The 22,073-nt window shown below is 36.2% G+C and overlaps 1 protein-coding gene across 15 annotated transcripts in view; it reads right to left on the bottom strand.

The window, feature by feature from the left end:
* Positions 1 to 22,073, bottom strand: part of MYCBP2 (MYC binding protein 2) — a 267,757-nt gene that overhangs the window by 152,525 nt on the left and 93,159 nt on the right. For 14 of the 15 annotated variants that reach the window (XM_029936570.1, XM_029936573.1, XM_029936574.1 and 11 more), the window contains 5 exons: positions 20,457 to 20,576; positions 19,117 to 19,198; positions 11,048 to 11,165; positions 5,736 to 5,940; positions 4,988 to 5,141 (listed from right to left, as the gene is read on the bottom strand). In XM_029936570.1, the coding sequence (XP_029792430.1) occupies positions 4,988 to 5,141; positions 5,736 to 5,940; positions 11,048 to 11,165; positions 19,117 to 19,198; positions 20,457 to 20,576 (679 nt within the window). Of the gene's footprint in view, positions 1 to 4,987; positions 5,142 to 5,735; positions 5,941 to 11,047; positions 11,166 to 19,116; positions 19,199 to 20,436; positions 20,577 to 22,073 lie in introns of those variants that run through there. The other variant, XM_029936585.1, reaches the window with a different exon arrangement.

Raw genomic sequence — 22,073 nt, 5'->3', positions numbered from 1 at the left:
ACCAACTTCTGTTTCATGTAATTAGACTTATACAGAAATTAGAAGGTTAAGTAACAACTAGTTAATCACCTAATTTCACAGCTATCTGAAGTGGCAATCGTTATATAGCAGCTTATCTATGATACATTCAAGATAAATGATACAATATATTACTTGTTCATAGGCTACAACACAGCCTGCTTAATACCTTTCCTTAAATCATTTTGAGTCTCATTATGAGTTTCTTTTGTTTGCTCAGTTCCATCTTTTCTTTTTTAAACATTTCATATATACTTTATATTATTTCTGATAATTCCAAGATCTCACTGCTTGTCTTTTGCTGAATTTCATGAAAAGTTATATTACTTATAGGTTTAGAAATCTTTGACTTTGTGCTCATATTTGATAGAATCTTAATTCATTAAAATCTATGGGCCTAAATAGAGGATTTACACTTGCCTTCTGCTGGGGACAGAGGGGGGGTATTATCTATTTGATCCCACTTCAGCATCATTCAAAAGCCAGATGCCTAACAGAGTTTTCAGGATCAGTTTCCATCTCCCTCACCTTGTAGCTGGCACAATGTTTGTTTTTGAAACTGCAGCACTGCTTATCAGCAGTTGCCTTCAGCAAAACCCTGTGTTTACAGTGCTGATTGCTTACTTCTCAAGGGTCTCCTCAGTAGGTATGATTTTAATTTGTATGCTGCTTTTCTTTCTTTGAGGTGGGGGACAGGAGCAGTATATTAGTGATGTCTTGGCTGAGTGCCAATCAATGTATAAAATTAAAAAAATTTTTTTTAGTTCATCAAATTGCCAAGAGTGGAAATCCCCATTTGCTCTTCAAACCACACCAATCTAGTCTGCACATCTAACACTTCTGTGAAACTATTCTCAAAGTTGCAAATAACTTCTAAGTAGCTAAACCTAATGGAATATTTTTGTCATTTACCTACTCAAGCCCTCAGCAATATTCAACATCATTAAATGCTCCTGTTTTTGACCCACTTCCCTTGTCACTTCTAGGTCAGCACAACCTTTTGGCTTTTTCTCATAGTTCACTGGTTGCTCTTTCTAGTCTCCTGACTAGTTCCTCCTCTCTCATCTAACTTAAAATTTTTTAAGTTCAGGATTCTCCTCAACCTACATTCTCTGCCTCAGTGATCTCCAAAACCACAGCTTTAGGTATACCTACAAACTAAAAATTCTGGAATTCCAGACTAGTCCTTTGAGCCTGGCTCACTTATCTAACTGCCTACTTAACATGTCAAATACAGAAATCTTGACAAAATCTGTTCCTGTCTCTGCCTTTCCTGGCTCAGTTAATGCTACCAATGTCTATTCCGATGCCCGAATCAGAACTTTGGGAATCATCCCTGACTACTTTCTTTCCTTAACCACCCCCCCCACCAGCCCAATATAACCAAGTTCTATTGACTAAACCGAACTATGTGCTGCTGTCTGCTCCTCTCCATCTTCCCTACTATAACCCTAAGTTTCACGCCAGCATCTCTCCCTTGCACTGCTGCAGTAACCTCCTATATCTGTGCATGTCTCCTTCCCATCTATTTTCCACACAGTAACTATAATCTCTTAGTGTCACTTCCCAACTGAAAATCCTATGGAGACTTTCTATTTGAAGAAAACTCAAATTTCTTAATATACCCTACAAAGTCTTAGATGTCCCGGCCCTGCCTACTCCTTTGAATTCATTCACTATGCTTTAACCACATGGCTTTCTTCAAGTTCCTAAAACATAACCAGACTCTTGCTAGTATCAAAGCATTTGGGTCTACTAAGCTCTCCCTGCTCAGAAAACTTTTCCTAACTCTTCAAATGCCTACTTCTTTTTATATTTTAAGGTCTTAACTTATACTATCTCCACCAAATGGAAAACAAGTCACTGCTGTTAACCTCAACCACAGCACCCTCTTTTTCTTTAATGATGCTGAGCAAGATTTGTAAAGTTATTATTCACTTTCGTATAGTCTTTATCTCTGTTAAAAAAACAAAAAAGATGATGTCCCTAAGAGTAAGAGCATTGTCTATCTCATTCATTTTGTATCATATAGTAGGTATTTAAATATTTACAGAATAAAATTAAAATAGCAATAATTAAAATAGTGCTGTATTAATATGCAGTATTTAATATTATTATATAATATCTGTATAATGATGCTGATAGTAAGGGAAAATATGGACTTTCGCATGCAATTGGTGGAGAGAGTACTAAAGGAGAACTGGGTAGGTATATATCACAACTCTATATCACAATTCTGATTCAGCAATTCCATTTCTTGAAAGCTACCTTATAGCAATATACTCCCATAAGTACAAAACTGTGCTTACATATACGCATGTGTTTGTGTGTTCACTGAGGTATTATAGATAACCCTGAAACATTGAAAAATAATCTAAAGTTATTGTTCATTGATAGGAAATAGTTCAGTATATTTTGGCATATTGACTACAGAATTCTAAACAGTTTTAATAAATAAATAAAGCAGTTCTTAGAGTAGTGACTTGGAAAGACCTAGAAATTGTTGTTTAGCAAAAACATAACTTTTAAAATAAATATATTCTTATTTGTATTAAAAAATATACATGCATTTTAAAAAGGTGTCAAACAATATAAACCAAACTTAATACCTGTGACCCACAGAAAAGGTTAGTAAGATTTGTTATGAGCAAAAAAAAAAAAAGATCTGAAGAAGGACCACATAATTCTTCTTTTAAAAAATAACAGGGGCACCTGGGTGGTTCTGTTGGTTAAGTGTTCGAATTCAGCTAAGGTCATGATCTCGCAGTCCATGAGTTCGAGCCTCAGGTGGGGCTCTGTACTGACAACTCAGGGCCTGAAGCCTGCTTCAGATTCTGTGTCTCCCTCTCTCTCTGCACTTCCCCACTTACACTCTCTCTCTCTTTCAATAAATAAATAAACATTTAAAAAATTTTTTAATGACAACACATGTTCATGTATTATTTGTATATATTTTGAAGTGGGAAATAAAATTGCTATCCTTAACATTTATCTGCTTTTTTTTTATCTGTTTTTTAGAGATGTTAAGTTTCTAATAATTCAGTAGAAATTCGCTGTTAAGAATACAAAAGGAAGCAGAGTCTGGCAGGAAAGAAAGTCAAAGCAAGCTAATACTAAATCTGCAGTATCGGTGACAGCTGTAAAATGCAAATACTCTAGTGTCAAACACAAAGGACACAAAATAGCCAGAGGTCAGGATAATGGAATAAAAACTCTGATCCTGATTACAGGAAAACACCTTCCAGCTGTTTTAGTGAAACACTGCAGGAGAGACTGCTGTTCATCTTTCAATCTTTGCTCTGGAACAAAGGAGTAAATGGTCAAGGACCTGCCAAGGCCTTTGAAACCACCTCTCCCAATGCTATCACCATTTTTGAAAAAGGCAAGGTTCAACTTACTATCTGCCACACTTCTGAGTTCTGTTAAGACTCCAGAGAAATGGCTCTAGTTACACTATTAGAATCCAGTTCTGCTATTAAGTAATTTAGAGAACGCATTTCTAATTTAGTGAACGTACCCATAAACAAGTTCTACACTGTCAACTTTTGTTAATGCAAATTTACTTCATTTAAAAACAAAACATATAAAGATTATATATATTCAATAAAGATTCTAGAAAATAAAACACCTATTTAAACCTAAGTCCAAGCTAGAGTTTGCCCTTTGGTAACTAAGTCTCTTGTATATGGACTTGTAATTAGTAAATAACTAACAACTAGCCTATCTTTACACCACGTGCCTTTCTAGCCTCTCCATGCTATTCCATATGACCACTCTAATTTTGGTTCTTAGAATTTCACGTCTCTTTATGAATTACTGTAAGACTACTTACCTGCAGTCTTTCATAATCTAATCTATCCTATGTAATGCTGCCAAGGAGAATGAAAAATACTACTCAATTCTGGCCTCCAGGCCTTCTCACAAAGTACCCAAATAAGATAGTAAGCTGATCAGCAACCTGGGAAGCAATATTCCCTCACTCGGAATGCAGCCTTAGGGATGACAGAGGGCATGGCTTCTTAAGACGGGGCTGGCTGATAGAAATGAAAGCAGGCATGTGCAGAGGAAAGAAGACAGAAAAAGCCTTTTCCCTTTCCTTACTGGTGCCAATTAACCCTTTCAATTTATCTAATTCATGCCCCTTGCATGCCAAATACACAGTGCAAGGGGGTGAAAGGAAGGTAAGTCTTGTGATGAGGCATTCTGGTAATGCAGGCGACACCTCCTACTAGTATTCAAAGCTAGAGTTGCTGAGAGGGACAACGCTTTTCTTTACTCATTATGTATATAAAGCACCATAATAAATTTTAAACAAATACAATATAATTTGAGTCTCTAGTGTATCTGTATCCATTCTCTACATTTTTATAGTTTCCAGAGTATGGTAACCCTATACATTTTTACATTTCTCTACCAATACAGGGATTTTGTTATGTACATTCATGGAGGGTGACCTCATTTATTTTAATTATTCTGGCACAATTTCTTCTACATAGTCGGTAATAATTCAATTTTATGAAAAAAATTGGAGTTCTATACAGTTTAGACATGATTGTTGGCAGACCAAAAATAATTAACAGCAGAATTCTTAAAAGTGCTTAATATAATGACACTAGCAAACAATTCTATAGCATCTACTATGTGCCTCAGCTCTAAATTCTTCACTCCTCACAACCATTTATGAAGTAGGTACTATGGTCATTCCAAATGTATAAATGAGAGAAGGGAAGCACACAGAGTCATGGTAGCTATTCCAAGTTGACACAGAAAGCAGACTGTGGATATGGGATAACCTGAGGCAGCCTGACTGCCTTTAACCATTGCACAACACTGTAAAGATCCTGGGAAGCGTAGTTAAACAGGAAAGTACTCATGTATGTAAAGTCTGTTTAGACATGAATTTTATATCCCACAAAAGTATAATTTGATTAAAACTTATTTACTACTCTATTTTATAAATCGAGCTTACCTCCAAATGACATCATACACGGGGTCAAGACACACACCAAATCCTTGCAGGTCCTCTTGTTCAGAGTCATTAAAAGTTTTACAACTCCCATCCACTTTATTGATCAGAAGACACTTAAATGGAGGAGGTTCTGATATAGAAGCAGGTACCAAGCCTTGAGGAATGATATTTATACATCTTAAAAATTCATTACCTTTTTATATTCCCTCAGCTTAGACATTAAGTATTACTTATAAGGTAAGTATTATTATTATATTCATTTCACAGATGACACAACTGAATTTAAATAGATTAATTAAAAATTTTTAAGTAATAGAATTAGGACTAAAACCCCAGACTGTCTAAATCCACAACACATGCTCTTAATTTCTATATCACTCTATTACATAATTATTTATGATATCACAGATACAAGTATAGGTTGATACCTACAGATGAAACTTCAAAGTGTAACATATAACCTTTCATAAAAACTAATTTCTACCATTTACCTAACAAGAACTAATACAGAAAAATTCATCCTTCCAACACAGGCTTTATCCTACTTCAATTTAGCTCATATTTCCACCACCCCCTAGCTTATAAATACTCATATAATCACAGACATTTAGAAGCTTCTTGAAAATTTCTTCAAATAGAAAAAAAACCAAAAAACTCTAAGATTTACCCAATGATACGGAAAGATGATGAACCATTTACTATTAATCAAGACAAAGATTTTGGGGAGGACGTTTGTTTGGGGTATTACCTATTATGTGTTTACTGGCAAAAATTTCTGATGTAGCAAGCACATGAGAATTAATAAGTGCTTCGTCGATTCGTAAGAAAGTCTGGTCCCCACTTGCACCGATCCAGGTAGCTTTTCTTCCATATTTTGACCCAATGTTAGGCATGGGAGCTGGTTTTGCATTCCAATATGGCACATCCAAAATTGGTCTTCCCAGTTGTCCTTTCTAAAAGATTAAATAAACCATAATCACAGCATTACTGGATAAACATCTCTAATCTTTTACAAAGTTAAAGCAGCAGACAAAAACAGCTCTATGAAAAATTATTCTTTATTTACTGTTAGTACTTTCATTTATTAATGACATTCATGTGAAATTTGGACCAAAATTTGTAAAGGAATAAAAATTTCTATTATTCTTAGAAACTCTGCCCCTAATAAACCACCAAATGCATTATTAAAAAACAGTAAAAAAAAGCTGAAATATTTTTCCATGCAAGAAATCTCCCTGAAATACTGTCCTTACCTAATTTAAATGGAAAGTATAATAAATACACAACATGTTAAAAAATGAGTATTACAAATTGTTCATTTTAAAAATTTACTTAAAAAAATCACCATGATATTTTAAGTTGACAGTATATAATGAAAGTCACTATTAAAATCAGTCTGAAAATATTTCAGTAAAGGCCAAAATAATGAATACTACAACTGTGAATATAATTTGAAAATTAAATATGTTACATATGATCATGTATTAGCAAGTTATTTCATTTATGTTTCAATATAAACAGCAGAATCAATGGTGAGGAAAGATATCTTAAGTAAATAATTGTCAACTCATTTAAAACTATGGCTGTCCACAGATACTAGGTTAGGTAAGAGTTTAATTTAAAAATTAAGAGGAAGCCTCTCACTACTAAGCTAGTAGCTATAAAAGACAGCTGACGGTGAATAGGTAAACATTCATCCACCCCAGGCTCAGGAGTTCGCCCTCCCCCAACAGCACTTCCCTTCCAAACACCCTCTGGAGGGGGGAAAATGCTGGATCTTGGCTTCTAGCATCACCATCTGCAAGTAATGGGAATGAGAAACCATTCGCAAAATACTGAAAAACAAGGGAGCCTGGAGCACTACAAACAGCCTGGCTAATTCTCAGCCACTATTAGGTGTCTAGTGAGTTCTATCACTCCAACACCACAGCAAGAAACCACAGCCACAAAGTGACTGCACGAGCAATAGAACTTCAATCCTGGGCTGAACCAGGGGAGGGAAAAGTGACAAGCACAGGAAGAGAGCAGCCAAAAAGACTTCGACGTTTATTCTCAGCTTCTTTCAATGTGTCCTTATTTTTTAACCAATAAAAAAAAAAGGCATAAAAATGTGAACAGTGAACAAAGTATATCATATTCAAAGGGCATTATGCTTTTAGAAGAAAAATAATTCCATTTGTCATTAACTACTGAAATAAATATCTACTCCTTTCCTCTCAACCAACTAACGTAAAGATAAGCTGCGCAAAAATACAACAGATGCTTGGACAACCCCAGGGATTCTGATGTGGCTACACATAAGCCATTTAAATTCAGGAAAGTTTACAACTAGGAGTTTCTAGGGGTAGAAGACAATAATGGCTGTCAGATTTCAAATATTACCACTCACAATTCCCCCTAAAAAATATAAAAACCAATATGAGGGCAAAGAAAACCATACATCACTCAAGCCTTCAACAGTACTATGAAATAGCAGATCTGCTGACTTTTAAGTCACCTGTAACTAGAGGAAGAAACCAAATTCCAACATTTTCTCTACCCACTTGCCACTGCAAGGTGGAGGGGGTGGGGCCTGCAAAAGGACTGGCTTGAGGAGAGGAGAGGAGTACAGAGGACTTGGAAAAAGCATGGTAAAAATCATCCACCCAAAGAGAAAAACTGACCCTTAATGTCAAAATACTAAATGCAGGTAAGGGCCTGAAGGTTCACAGCACCATCTACAGGAAAAAGGCTTCAAAGCGTGCAGGGCCACTTCTCAGCCATCAGACGGACGCAAATTAAAAGGAATAACAGCGCACTGTGTTGGCAAAGCTGTGGAGAAACAGACATTCTTGTCCACTGCTGGTGAGAATACAAAATAGAAGCGAATTGTTACTATCTCACACAACTACACAGGCACCAACCTTCAACCCAGCAATCTTACTTCTAGAAATTTACCTCAAAGATACACCTCTAACAGCATTTATTGTTTTTGTTGCAAAATATTGGAAATTACTTAAGTGTCCAAGAAAGAAACTGACCAAATATAGTATATATGCACAATGAACTATGCAGATATAAAAAAACGAAAGGAGGATCTCTGTGAACTAACATGGAATGATTTCCAGGAAATATAGAAAAGTGAAAAGGGCCAAGTGCAGAAGAACATATGTAAAATGCTACCTTTTGAAAAATAAAGGGAAATAATTAAAGATATACATGTGTACATACATACGCATAAATATGCACACAAACCTGTATCTATACAATGCAGATGTAGACAGTGTATGTGTGTACTTATTTATTGATTAATCTTACAAGAAACATAGGAAGGAAAAACTGGAAAACAATGCAGTTCATTACTTCCAAGCATGAAGTAAAAGGGACATGGGGGAATTGTCATCTGACAGAGTATACTGCTTTTGTATAACTTAACTTTTAGAAACGTGTTAATGTTCTACATATGCAAAAAATAAAACTACACCTAAGGATATGAGAAGAGGAATCTTAAAACGAAAACTAATTGGAACAGTGCAGTTGGGCCACAAGCCCCTCTCCTTGGAAGTCTTAGAGCTCGAAGGGGGATGACATGTCAAGCGCCAGCATTTTAAGCTGTGTTCCCCTGAAGGCCTCGGGAGACCGGTGCCACAGGGAGAAGAAGGCGGCCACTGTGTAACAGTCCTCTGCATCAGCCCCTCTTCTGCCCTCCTGCTGACACCCCTTGGGAGCCTCATTCATTGTTTGAGGACAAAGTGATCTCCCCCACGCTGAAAGGTCATCTCTCTTTGTCCTTCAGCCCCTGACATCAGATCTTACTCACTTTACACAGATGAACCCCTGCCCCAGGATACGGCGAGACAAATGGATCTGAAAAAGGGCTTGTTTTCAGAAACAAGGGGAGGAAGGGTGATCCTTGGCTGTTGCTGCTCTTCACAAAGAATCTGTTACTTGTACCTATTCTTGTTAATATTAACTAATTTTTTTAAATGAAACTAAAAGCAAACTGAAACAAATGAATCCAACTCTATTCCAAAGGAATAACATAATTCCACTGAAATGGAGTAAGAAGAAGGAACCCAGGTAACTGATAAACACAGTATTTGACTTTATGTCTTTTAGCCTTGAGGAAAGACAGAGGTTCACGGGGGCAGAAGCAAGAGCGGCAGAAAATCCTGAACTCCTTTTAGTGAGTTTGTTTTTATAGTGGTGTGGGGATAGCAGATATAAAACCATTTTACTCATATTTTAGGACTTGAAGCAACCAAATAATTAAGGACAATAATGAAAAAAATACAAATACATGCAACTGTATGAAACAAATAAGGGCTCTTTCTTACACTAAAATGCAAAGGGCCAACTGGTAAAGGTGACTGGGTCCTGGAATTGGAAAATCATTTTGCAACCATTATAGAAAAGGCTGGTCTAGGCAAGAATGGGATGCTAAATCTAGGGGGAAAATGTATGAAAAGCAGGTACCCTAAAACTGTCTTTTTAATAACTCATCTAATTGAATCAACCCAAAAATTCCTTATTAATTTCAAGGAACAAATACTAATTATGCAGTACAGAAATGAAACATTTTCCAGGTAATCAAAAATCACACCACCAATGAAGGGCAGGTGGGCATTTTTTGCCTCCAGACGTGATACCTGAGAAGAGCACAGCATCACTTACACAGTGTTTTGGCTTAGAACATACAACCTGAACCTAAACCTGAGAAAATGGCAAAGAAACAAAAATGAGGTCCATTTTACTAGAAAATACAAGTACCATACTCTCCAAGAATGTCAATGTCATCATAATAGACCAAAAAAAAGTGTGGGTATGGTACAGACTAAAGGAGACTAAAGAAACATGATAATCAGATGCAATGACTGATCCTAGCTTAGAGGTGACAAATAAATGTCAAAAATTATTGGATCAATCAAAAAAAACCAAGCTGACGTATTCAAGAGTAAAGTGTCATAATATATGTAGAGTTATTCTTAAAGGACTCAGGGGGAAAAAAAAGTTTTACATGCACACCCACAGAGTGCCTAAGACACAACAAGCATACATGTACAGATGATAAAGCAAATCAAAATGTCACCAATAGGTGAATCTGGCTCTAGGGAATACGGGTATTCTATGTACTACTCTTACTTTTTGTAACCTTTCTGTAGCTTAAAATTATTTCCAAATAAAGTTTCTCTTTTTTTCAAGTTTATTTATTTTGAGAGAGACAGACAGACAGACAGACAGACAAAGCAGGGCAGGGGCAGAGAGAGGGAGAGAAAGAATCCCAAGCAGGCTCCATGCTGACAGCAGGGAGTCTGATGCAGGGCTCAAACTCAAGAACCGTGAGATCATGATCTAAGTCAGGCATTTAATTGACTGAGCCACCCAGGCACCCCCCAAATTTTTTTCTTAAAGGTCACATTTACATTTTTGAAAAATCAATAGTTGCAAATTACATGCCAGGAACTTAGGTTATAGAGTTGTTAAGTCACCCACGACAGAGATGGTGCAGGTTTATTAGCACTGTCTCATGAGGCTTTTCCTTGATCTCTATTATGACCAAACTATACAAAATTCTCAGAGTATTTTCACTCCTCAAGTTTTGGCAAAAAGAGAAAGAGAGAGGAGCAAACAGGCAAACAGAGAGACACAGACAGAGAAGGAGAAGACAACGGAAACTATAATTTTAAATAAACCTATTAAGAAAGCTAGGCCTTTAAGAAGTTCTAAGCTAGAAAGAGTTCTACAGGTTAAAAAAAAATGAATCTGTGCAAGCTAGTTGGGATATATGCTTTCAAATGACAGAATCAGCTCTACTGAATGCTTGAAGGATGATGACCTGGAATAAGCATGTCCAATTCTAACACATTGTTGAATTTAATAAATTCTAATTCTATCCTAGAGAGAAAGTTATGTCAAAGTAATGTCATTCAGGTCTTGTGTGTGCTAGATGTAAAGATAGGAAATATACATATACAATAATTATAACACAAGAATTTCACTGAAACCAGAAAAAATAGCTAACACAGACACATGTAAGGCAACGGTACACCCAATACTATTAATGCTTAAAAAATCCCTTACAGAAAAACTTCCAAATGTGAAGACCTGTCCATCCATTAGAAGTACTGCAGTGTGGTTGCTGCCTGCAGTAACTTGTGTGCTGGGGCCTGGCAATGCTTGAACAAGGGTAGGACATCCCCTAGGTTAAAAAAAAAAAAAAAAAATTAAGTCAATTTCTTACAAGGCTCAAGTGAAATAAAAAGCAATAAATAAACATTGCAATAAGGAATAGAAGCGATAAGAAGGCATTAACAGTATATTTACTAAATACTCATTGAGGTACTATATGCCTGTCTCCATCCTAGATGCTAGATACACAGAGATGTAAAAGATGTTATCACTGACTTTAAAGAGATGATTGAGTAGATTTCCTACAATTATTACCCTAATTATGGACACACAATTTCTATTTTTTTCTCAAACACTGGTGCGACTTGTTTTAAAAGGTAAAAAAAATTACCTTTTATAACAAATGGCATGTTATATTGGGTGAAATAAAAATCATACACTGCTTTAACAGGAACTATACAAAACAATTTTATATTCTTTTCCCTACATTTTTTTACTGAGCCATAATTTTAGTAGTTAATGGAATCAGTGTGGAGTATGAGGAGAGGCACGACAGCAGGGCTAAAAGCTTGGGAGCTGGACGAGACGGGATGTGAACCCCGGCTCCAACAGCACTGTGACCAAGACTGTGAACAAGCTACTCATCCTTCTGTCGTAGTTCTCTCTTCTGTAACACGGCGGATAATACTAACCAGGACCTGCCCCATAGGCTTCCTATGAACAAGAAAGAAGCTCACACACATCAAGTGATTGGATCAGTGTCCAGCACACAGTTAACACTAAACGGTAACTCTTACAATAAATGACACCCTCATATCCATTGTCTCCATCCTTGTCCCCATCCTTGTACCACTTTACTAACCATTTATTATCAGTTTTAGTAATCATTATCTGTAATTAGAATAATCACTGTAGAAACACTTGACACATAATAGGAGCTCTATGTTTTAGACAATTATGATACTTCAAATTTTTACAAAAAAATTACATAAAGTGTATTTTTTAATGGTTATTCAGGCTGCAATGAAAACCGAGTTGGAAAGGGCAAGACTAGCACCTGGAAACCTAGTTATGAAAATTTCACAATAATCTGGATGAGTTCTGATGAAGGTCTGAACTAAAAACAGTGTGGATTCAAAGAAATGAAGGAATCGGACAGCTGTGTAAGGAGCAGAACTGACTAGAGTTGGCAGGAAGGTCTTTTGCTTAAGCAGCAAGGTAGGTAGTCGTAACATTCACTCAAGCTATGAAAATGAATGACATGTAGGAAGACAATTAGAGCGACAAAGAGATCCTAATTTTCACTATGAGTTTTTTTTCTAACACTTCAGGTATGGACAGAGGAAGAAGAGCTCACAGCAATCTGGTCATAACAAAGAGGGAGAATGAACTCTGGGAGAATGTGGCATGAAGACAGTCACTGGAAGAGAAGGTTTCAAGAAGGATATGATGTACATGCTCAACACTCCAGAGACACATACACGTGACCACTGGATTTAGCAAGGAAAAAGTCTCTGGTGGAAATAGGCATAACACTATAGCAGATGAGGTGTTAGGGGTCAGAGACTATGTAAAACCTCTTCAAGAATCTTTACCCAAAAAGGAAAACATGAAAGGAGAATCAACGGCTAAAGAGCAAATGAAGCTCAATGAGGCTTTGTTCCTTTTAGGAAGACAGAAATCTGTTTGAGTTTACAAGAGTGAGCAAAGATAAAAAGGCTAAAGATACAGTTTGGGGAGGAGAAAAGAAATAGAACAAGATTCCTAGGATAATGGTAGACAGGCCTCATCGTGTGGATGAGAACAGGTCCTTCTTTCAAAGTAACATGAAAAGGAGCAAAGAAGTCGTATGGATGCAGGTAGGTTTGTAGAGTTGGTAGGCTGAAGAATTTTCCACCTAATGGTTTTTACTTTTGTAGTAATGTGAACAGAAGTCACGTACTGAGAGGAAGGAGGAAATGGGTAAGCAGAGAATTTGAAGATTACAAAAAAGAGATTGTGGTAAACGGAACAAATAAATATCGAGACCATGAGTTTTAACCCAGATTCAAAGGACTTCTAGGAAGTCTATGAGTGAACCTCAGAACATCTGTGAACCTCCTAAATTTATAAGTCAACTTTTACATGTATATTCTTATATCTATTGTTCTGAAGAGAGATCCCATATCTTTCATCAAATTCAAGAGGTGTTAAGCCAAATAGTCCCAAACCACAAAACAGAACAATTATTGCCCATTGTAGAAGACCTGGTTCAATCTGGAAATCATGTAACAATCTGCACATATATGGTGATTTAATTTTTTCTAGAAGCCTAAGTTAAATATGGAAAAGATGAATAGATTGATTTATCAAGACCAAGAGGGCAAGAAAACTGAGGTTACTAGTAAGAGTATAGGTGAAAAGAATAAATAACAATCTGTAAGTTGGGTAGAAAATAAAGTAAAAATGGTGAAAGAGTAAAAATGTAGAGGGTGATGGGGAATGAAGTACTGATAAAGTCAAAGGCCAGGTAAAATTAAACTACCATGAGACTATGAGCTTTTTAAACTTAAGAATTCAGAGTTGAAGCTTTGCTTGATCCAAGATGGGTCTTGGGAATAACCACCATGAATGTGGAAGTAAAGTTTATTAGCAATAAGATGCCAAGATAGGGATAGTATCTGGGACCATTCTCAAGGATACTGAAATCACTCATAAGTGGGACAGGACTCAGAGACAGAAAACACTGTGAACCAGATAACTAAATTTTCAGTGAATGAAAGGCAATGGCTGAACGGTAGGTAATAAAAGGCAGTAGAACAGAATGATCTTGCCTCAAAAGTGCAGTAATTTTTTAACTTGAGAATGGAGTAATACTGCCAAGAATAGTAGTAAAGGGTAAATGGTTTTTAACTCTGAGCTATAGAAAGTTTTTCCAAAAAGACAACAGTAAAAGCGCTATATGGTAAACTAATGCTCTCTAACAGAAATGTTCAGTAACAAAGAATAAGGGAACATTCTTAGATCTGTTAACTTATCTGTAGTTTGCAAAGCACTTTCACATAAAATGTATAACTGATTATCAAAATAACTCTATGGGTAGATCTGAAGAGCTTAAAGCATCTTCCCAAGAGCTGGTAGCAGACCTTCTAATGTAGTCTTTGAATTCTTTGCATAATAATAGTAAGCCCATTTATTAAATTATTTTGAAAACACAAGAACAGAAAAGAAAAATCACGTGTATATGTTTGCATGCATGTGTGCACACTTGGCATTTCACATACACTGAATTAATTCTTCAACAATCCTATGGGATATTTAAGCTAAGGTTTAGTAAGCTGTAGTCAGTCACATAGTTGGTAAGAGATGAAGATTTCAACCTTGTCTAAATGGTTCCGGATACTATGATTGGCTAACAAATACATTAATGTAGAATGTAGACAGTATAGCAAGAAAAAAGATGAAATTCAAAAAAATACTATAAGAATGATAAAAATTCTAGTGGAAAACAGAGAGTAAAAGTATTTAAACTGGATAATTTCTTTGCCAATTTCTTTGCCATGTTTAAGCTTACTGTTAATGGTTTAAAAAAATATAGAATTCAGACATCTGGAGGCATACTGAACAAAATAAATAAACTAAAAAGAGGGTTAGTAGACTCATGGCATGAGTGAATGCAGAAAAGCCCTCACAAGCTTTCTTTTTTCTTTTTAATTTTTTTAATGTTTTATTTATTTTTGATACAGAGAGAGAGAGACAGAGCATGAGAGGGGGAGGCGTAGAGAGAGGAGGAGCCACAGAACCGGAAGCAGGCTCTAGGCTCTGAGCTAGCTGTCAGCACAGTGCCTGACGCGGGGCTCGAACCCACGAACATGAGATCTGATCTGAGCCGAAGTCAGAGGCTTAACCGACTGAGCCATCCAGGCACCCATACCTGCTGCTTTTAAAGTGAATGTCAGAAAGCTTGTGAGGGGGGCGTCCACTTTCATCTCAGGTCATGATCTCACGGTTCATGGGTTCAAGCCCCGTGTTGGGCTCTGGGCTCTGTGCTGACAGTTAGCTCAGAGCATGGAGCCAGTTTTGGATTCTATGTCTCCCTCTCTCTCTGACCCTCCCCTGTTTGCGCTGTCTCTCTCTGTCTCTCAAAACTAAATTTAAAAAATAAAAATAAATAAAAATAACAATAAATTTAAAAAAAAAAGCAGCACCTACTATGGACTAGGCCCTGTTCTACATGACAGGCATTATCCTCCTGAATTCTCACAACACCTTCTGAAGCAAATGTACTTACTCCAATTAAACAGAGGAAGAAATTGAGACAATGGAAAGTTAAGCAACATGGCCAAGGTCATACAGGCACCAAATAATTTAATCAGGACCCAAACTGGAGAATGAACTCAGTCATTCTGCCAAGACAACACATTAAATAAAGAGATTATCATTAAATTTTTATTAATCTTTACCACAATACACACTACAATATTTACGTTCCATTAACCACACATAATCAATGTGTGCTATACAATAAATTCTAGTTAAAAGAACTTGATTACTAGAAACTTAAAAATATCCCCCAATTATATAGTTTATTTCAACTAAAACCTATAAACGTTTTCTCTGCAGTAAATAACATGTATGCTATAGGGGCTCTGTTCCTCCTGGGACTGTTCCTCCACTTAAGTGCCTGATTCGTCTCTGAATTAATACCAGAGTTCTTGGGTCCTGCCTTCCAAGTCCCACATAGGTCCAGACAAACAGGGTAGGTAGAGTGGTTACAACAGAAACAGTTTTGACTAATTTCTGTTTAACACACCAGGCATAGTGTGTAGGCACTGTTTCACTGGGTTGCCCAGGTTAGCTCTCCCCACACCACATGTTACAACCTTCCAGTTACAACTCAGTCAATGGAACCGGAATGAAAATGTACCTGTGGGGAAAGAACAATTTTGAGCAGTTAAAGTCAACCCAACCAGAGTTTAATCTTCTTAAGAAACTCTGATATTTTTTCAACATTTAAACCTATCATATTTTTGTGAAGATGATCAACTCAAGCTGTTCAAAAATATTCAGCAACCTGCTATAATATCATCACCTGAGCAAGGCACTGCAAATCGAGGGATGGTGCTCACTGATAAAATCAGGTCTACAAGACAGTGTTTTTAGGCAAACTCTCATTTTAAAAGCTGACGAGCTGAAAGAGCACTCTCTCTTTCCACAACCATCACAGGTCAATGTGGTACAGCAGAATCTTGTGCTTATGTTGTTCATTCTTTATACTGCACAGTTACTTGAGGGCTGTGGCTTGATTATAATCATGATTTTCCCCTCTCATTCAGGCAAGACCATGAAATATAGCTATTTGCTGACTATTTTCTGTGGAATGGCTTCCAAGTACAAAGTACAGCTTGTGAAGAAATGTCCTCTTGCTGCATATGACTGATGGTCCATCATGTCTAACTATAAGGCCCCTTTCTCAGCTTATACCATGACTACAAAATAAACACCAGCTCAATAACAGCAATGATCATGATGATGGTGACGACGACGATGATGACAAACCCTCTTCTTTTGTGTCATGAGCCTCAATGAAGAACAGAAAAGATGTCAAATTCTTCCCTATTCGAGTTACAACCCTGACTCAGTCTCTGCATATCACTGATGTCATTCAACTATAAAGCAAAACATCTGTTGCCTTCTAACACCTGTGATAGTAACTGCCCAAACCTGCAAAGTACTGATAATTTACTATGTCCAACGTCCAATATCCAAATGCCAAATCCAGTGACACTTGATAAACCAATTCTGCCAAAGACCTTTTTGCTGGCTGTACAATCAGCAATATTTGTCATTAAGATTGTGATAGTATTTATGTTTACTATACTAGAATTAAATAAAAGAAAACAAGTTGTGATAGTTTTACAAATCTTTATCAAGAGTATCAAATGTATGTTACGCTTGTGTTTTTGGTGAGAAATTCAACTCAATGATACCTTAATCATATCTTCTCAATAGCAAAAACACTCATCAAAGTAACTAAGGACACTTCATTTCATACCCATCTTGTGTGCACTGCAAATGGATCTGACCTTGCCCTTTAAGGACAGACAGTGGTTCTCAATCCTGATACACATTAGAATCTGGAGAGCTATTAGGAAAACACTCTTGATCCTATCCAGCACTGCCCTGGCCACCTCCATCCACCTCCCATCCTACCCTCACCTCCCAACACACACTTCTTGTATGTAGAATACAGAGGTAGAATACAAGCATGGGATTTCTAAAGTTCCCTGGGTAATTCCAATGTGCAGCCAGGATTAAGAACCACTGGAATTTACCACACAAACAGGAATAATCACACCCCTGCCACAGTAATGGGGTTTCAGAATAAAATGAAAGTCCTGGAATTTTACTTAACGACTAGAATAATTCACTAATTGTGAATGAGAAACCATATAGATCCAGTTGATTCTGGCATATACCTTATGATTACAAGGGAGAATGAGGCAAAGTAAAGATTCAAAACAGAAAAAAGGTTCTTTTTGCAAAATGAATTGGTAGTCAAGTCTGGCCTGAAAGTGCCATATATATATTTTTTTACAGACTTGATCAACAAGCCTGGTTTCAATGGTGGGGCAGCCCCATATATGGACCACTCAGATGTCTGACAACCTGCTCTAAGGAGCACAGCTGACTGACAGCCTCAAATACTGTCCCTTCAGATCCACGAGACCATTCTTCTCCTAGGACACTGCCAGCCTAAGTCTGAGCATGAAGAAGTAATGTTGGGCCATCCTGCCCAATCTGGGGCTCCTCCAAAAGCAACCTCAGCTTGAGGACACCCCCCTAACTGCCTGAAACTCTCTCAGAACTGCACTTCTTCCCTCTTTCCTTTTATAGGAGTCAGACCTACATTGGGTCTGACAGTTCTCCCTGCTCTTTTCCCTCCTATCCTCCACAGGAGTTTTCTCCCACATCTAATCTTGTCTCAGCAACTTCTTCTTGGAAGACCTGAACTAATAAAGATGGATTTTCTACACTTTTTACCAAAAGCTCTCACTGTATTAGGCAGATATAGATTCAGTTGCTATAATGAAAGCCAAAGTAACAGGGACTTAAACATGAGGGAGGTTTATTTCTCTCTCAGTAAGCATCCACTTCACTGTATGGAGTGGATATGGCAGTTCTATGACATCAGGGACTCTGACTATTTCTATCTTGTAGCTCTGCTATTCTCAATACATGGCTTCCAATATATGATCATTATAACGACTTCTCTGGTTCCTTCCACCACACATGGATTCCAGGCAGCAAGCTGGGAGGGAAGAAGAGAAGATGGAAGAGTATGCACCCCCCCTACCCCATTCCCTATAACAGCATGATTCCAAAGCTGCACAAATCACTTTATTTCACACAGCCATATCCTGTTGCAATGGACATAGGAAAATGCGGTCTTTAGCTGCATGGTCATGTCACCAATTAAAAGTTCACTACCAAATGAAGTAGGGAAGAATGAGTATCAGGTGATGTCTGGTAGTCTCCACCACAATCAGCTCTTCCATATGCTGGGTGAATCAAAGCAGTTTCTCTGACAAACCACAGGTTTTGTTTGAAAAGTATTCAAATGCTTTAATGACTTCATGTTAATATTAGACCAAGATTTCAAAGCAGACAACCTCAAGGAATATGAATAAACCTATTGCTGATTTTTTAAAATGCAATTTGGGGATACTCACAGGCTTTTCTACTGTCATGAACAACTTTTAAAAAGACATTATTAAAAATATAGTAGGATTTTGTGATAATCATAGTCACTCTTATATTTTAAATATATAAAATGTAAATCAACTTTTCTCCTGGAACTACAAAATCATCTATCCCCACAAAAGCACTCAACCACAAAATCAACATCCACTGATAATTTATGGGCCACATTTTTCACAACAGTGGTATAAAAATACTATATCAAGTGTAGAGATATATAATTAGATAGAAAAAAGAAAAGTTAAAAAGAAAAAAAGAGTATCTTCAAACAAAAAGAGTACCTGGAATTGACATCTCCATGTCCTAGCTGCCCGTGCTGCCCATATCCAAATGTATAGACATCTCCATTTTCCATTAAAACCACTGAAACCAATATACAGAGCTTTATTTTTTCATTATATGCATTTCATATTTTTATCACAATAGTGCAAACAGTATAATAGTCACTATTTAAAATAGAGAGCCATTAAAAATGGGTAACTGACATCAACTGATGAATGGATAAAGACTATGTGCTATACATATATACAATAGAATATTACTCAGCCATAAAAAAGAATGAAATCTTGCCATTTGCAACAACATGGATGGAGCAAGACAGTATAATTTTAAGTGAAATAAGTCAGTCAGAGAAAGACAAATACCATATGATTTCACTCATGCGGAATTTAAGAAACAAATGAGCAAAGGGAAAAGAGAGAGAAACCAAGAAACAAACTCTTAACTGCAGAGAACAAACTGATATTTAGCAGAGGAGAGGCGGGTGGGAGGAGGGTGAAATAAGTGATGGGGATTAAGAGGTGTGTTTGTCAGATTAAAGTAAAAACTTAAAAAGGTGGGTAACTTAATCATAATTTATACTTAGCAAGATAACATAACTGTAGTTCTATAAAATACTTTTGTAGGTTATAAAAATGCATAATGTTTTTCTTAATACATTTTAAATTTTCATAAATACCCTTTAATAACATTAATATTTAATATGGCATAGGTTTGGACCAACTGTAAAATCTTTTTAATACTGGGTAGAAAACTCCCATAGAAAATACTGCTGCCTTATATCTAGATAATTATAGGTAGCATAAGGGTTTGAACTTTATACAATTATGCACAACATCAGTGAAATGTCAGAACTTTAATATCTGTCAAGGCCTTATCAAATAAGGAAATATACTTACTACCAAATAAAGAATTTAACATTTTTTATTTTTTATAAAGGTTGAAAAGTACAACCTATGCTATATAGGTCACATGTCAATAATTTACTAAGAATTTAATTATTTGATACATTAAAAAAAAATAAACTTGTTGATATACATTTTTCATCAAACAGTAACAAAACATGGGACCAGGTTATAACAACACAAGATCCTAGAGTCCAGAGAGATTTTAGAGATTATTTCATCTGCAGGAGTTTCATTAATTGAATTATAATACAAGTCCATCAGAAGATAGTTTTTAAAAAAGATTCTATAATAAATACAAAGTTTTTATAGAGTTGAGAAACACTGCCAAACTACAGCTTTTAACACTTAATAGACTACAACTGTCAAAACTAAACAAACAAGTTATTTAGCACAATTGTAAAAATGCATTTATACCCTAAAGGTCCAGCTGCTACCTGAATGATGAAATCCACAGCTGACTTGTACTGCGCGGAGCTCACAGTCGAATCGTACGGAGCCTGGAGGATATGTTGTGATTTTACTTGCATCCTTTTCTCCTCGTTCTCCACTTCCATCTGTAAGTGTTATAATTTGTAATTAAGCCATTATTCATCTTCAAAGTAAGATTTTAAGTCAGTTTACTAAGGAAAAACAAGAGAAAAATGTTAAGAGAAACAAGCAAGAAGAATCTGCAGCTGTTAGAAGGGATAGATCAAGAAGCTACCTGCAAAGAAGCAATTCTGAGAAGATATACTACATATTTCTGTTTGCAAATATCACTAGATCAATAAAAACAGAGATACGATCTGGTTATGGATAAAACCTATTAAGCTAGTCGGTTATGTAATGTAAATGGGTCATAAAATTATACAAATAACAAAATTCTAAATAGTTTACATGGGAAATTTTAGTTTGCTTAAAAATAACTGCATGCAAAGTCATTTAACAATTATTGTAAACTTAGTGATAGTGTTAGTACTAGCCACTTAAAAAAATATTCCAGTCGACCTGCAAATGACTTAGATTTCCCACACATCTTAGAAGGCTAACCTGTCCATCTGCATTGCTATACACTCAATTGAACTTTAAAAAATTTATAAAGACCAAAGAGCTTGAACCAATATACTGTAATCCAATGGCTGACTCTCTTCATCTTTCCTGCCCCACTCTGCCCCTCAGCAACTCTACTCTGTGATCTTCTTCTGGCTCCCAACATCATTCTCAACCAAACTTTTCTGTTTCATTTCTTCTCTCCTCCTCCCTTCTTTCTATAATTTCTTCTCCCGAACTTTCTTCAGGCCTTCTTCTCTCCACCAAGATTTTACATCTGACTTTGAATATTCTGGCAATCTGATCATAAAATAAAAACCACATTCCAGAATATAAAACGTTAGTTTGGAATGTGTAAATAAGGGAGACAAATCTTTTTTCCTAATCTAAAACTATGCATCACTAAAATATGACCTCTATATCATTAAGATTCAAATTCCTTATACATGGACTAAATCTAATTCTGGAAGGAATTTCAAAAGGCTGATTAGTCTAAGCCACTCTCTTGTAGTATAGCAAATCTAAACAAGTGTGTATAATATGTAGATACACATGTGGATCCACAGACACATATTAACTAAATCTGAATTTTTATTGCCCAGTTTAAAATGCTAGACAGAATAACATCAAATCATTTTATATTCAATGTTATCCTTTCTTTTTAATCTAATATTTCTAACTTTTAGTAATAATCCAGTTAAGACAAGATTAGTTTAAATTATGACTTATCTTTTTATAACAAAATAACTTTCTATCATTTCAAATAGCTTTAAACTCTTTATAACACTAGGACAGTAAAACCTCACTAATTCGGAATAACAAAGAATTCAGGTTTAATACCTTCACGCAGCACAGATTATGGATGAAAGTAAAGGCTACAATAAATAAAATGTGGTTACCTACATTATAATTCAAAATAGGCCTATATTACATAAAAATGTACCATAAACATAAAAGTCCTTTAACATACAAGAATTAATTGCTGGACCCAGAGGTTGAAGGCACGCTGAAGGAATCCTTCA

The sequence above is a fragment of the Suricata suricatta genome, chromosome 4, assembly GCF_006229205.1.
Source record: "Suricata suricatta isolate VVHF042 chromosome 4, meerkat_22Aug2017_6uvM2_HiC, whole genome shotgun sequence".
In the NCBI taxonomy this organism is placed as follows: Eukaryota; Metazoa; Chordata; class Mammalia; order Carnivora; family Herpestidae; genus Suricata; species Suricata suricatta.
The sequence above is the reverse complement of the archived record's forward strand: the minus strand, read 5'-3'. Positions and strand labels throughout refer to the sequence as shown.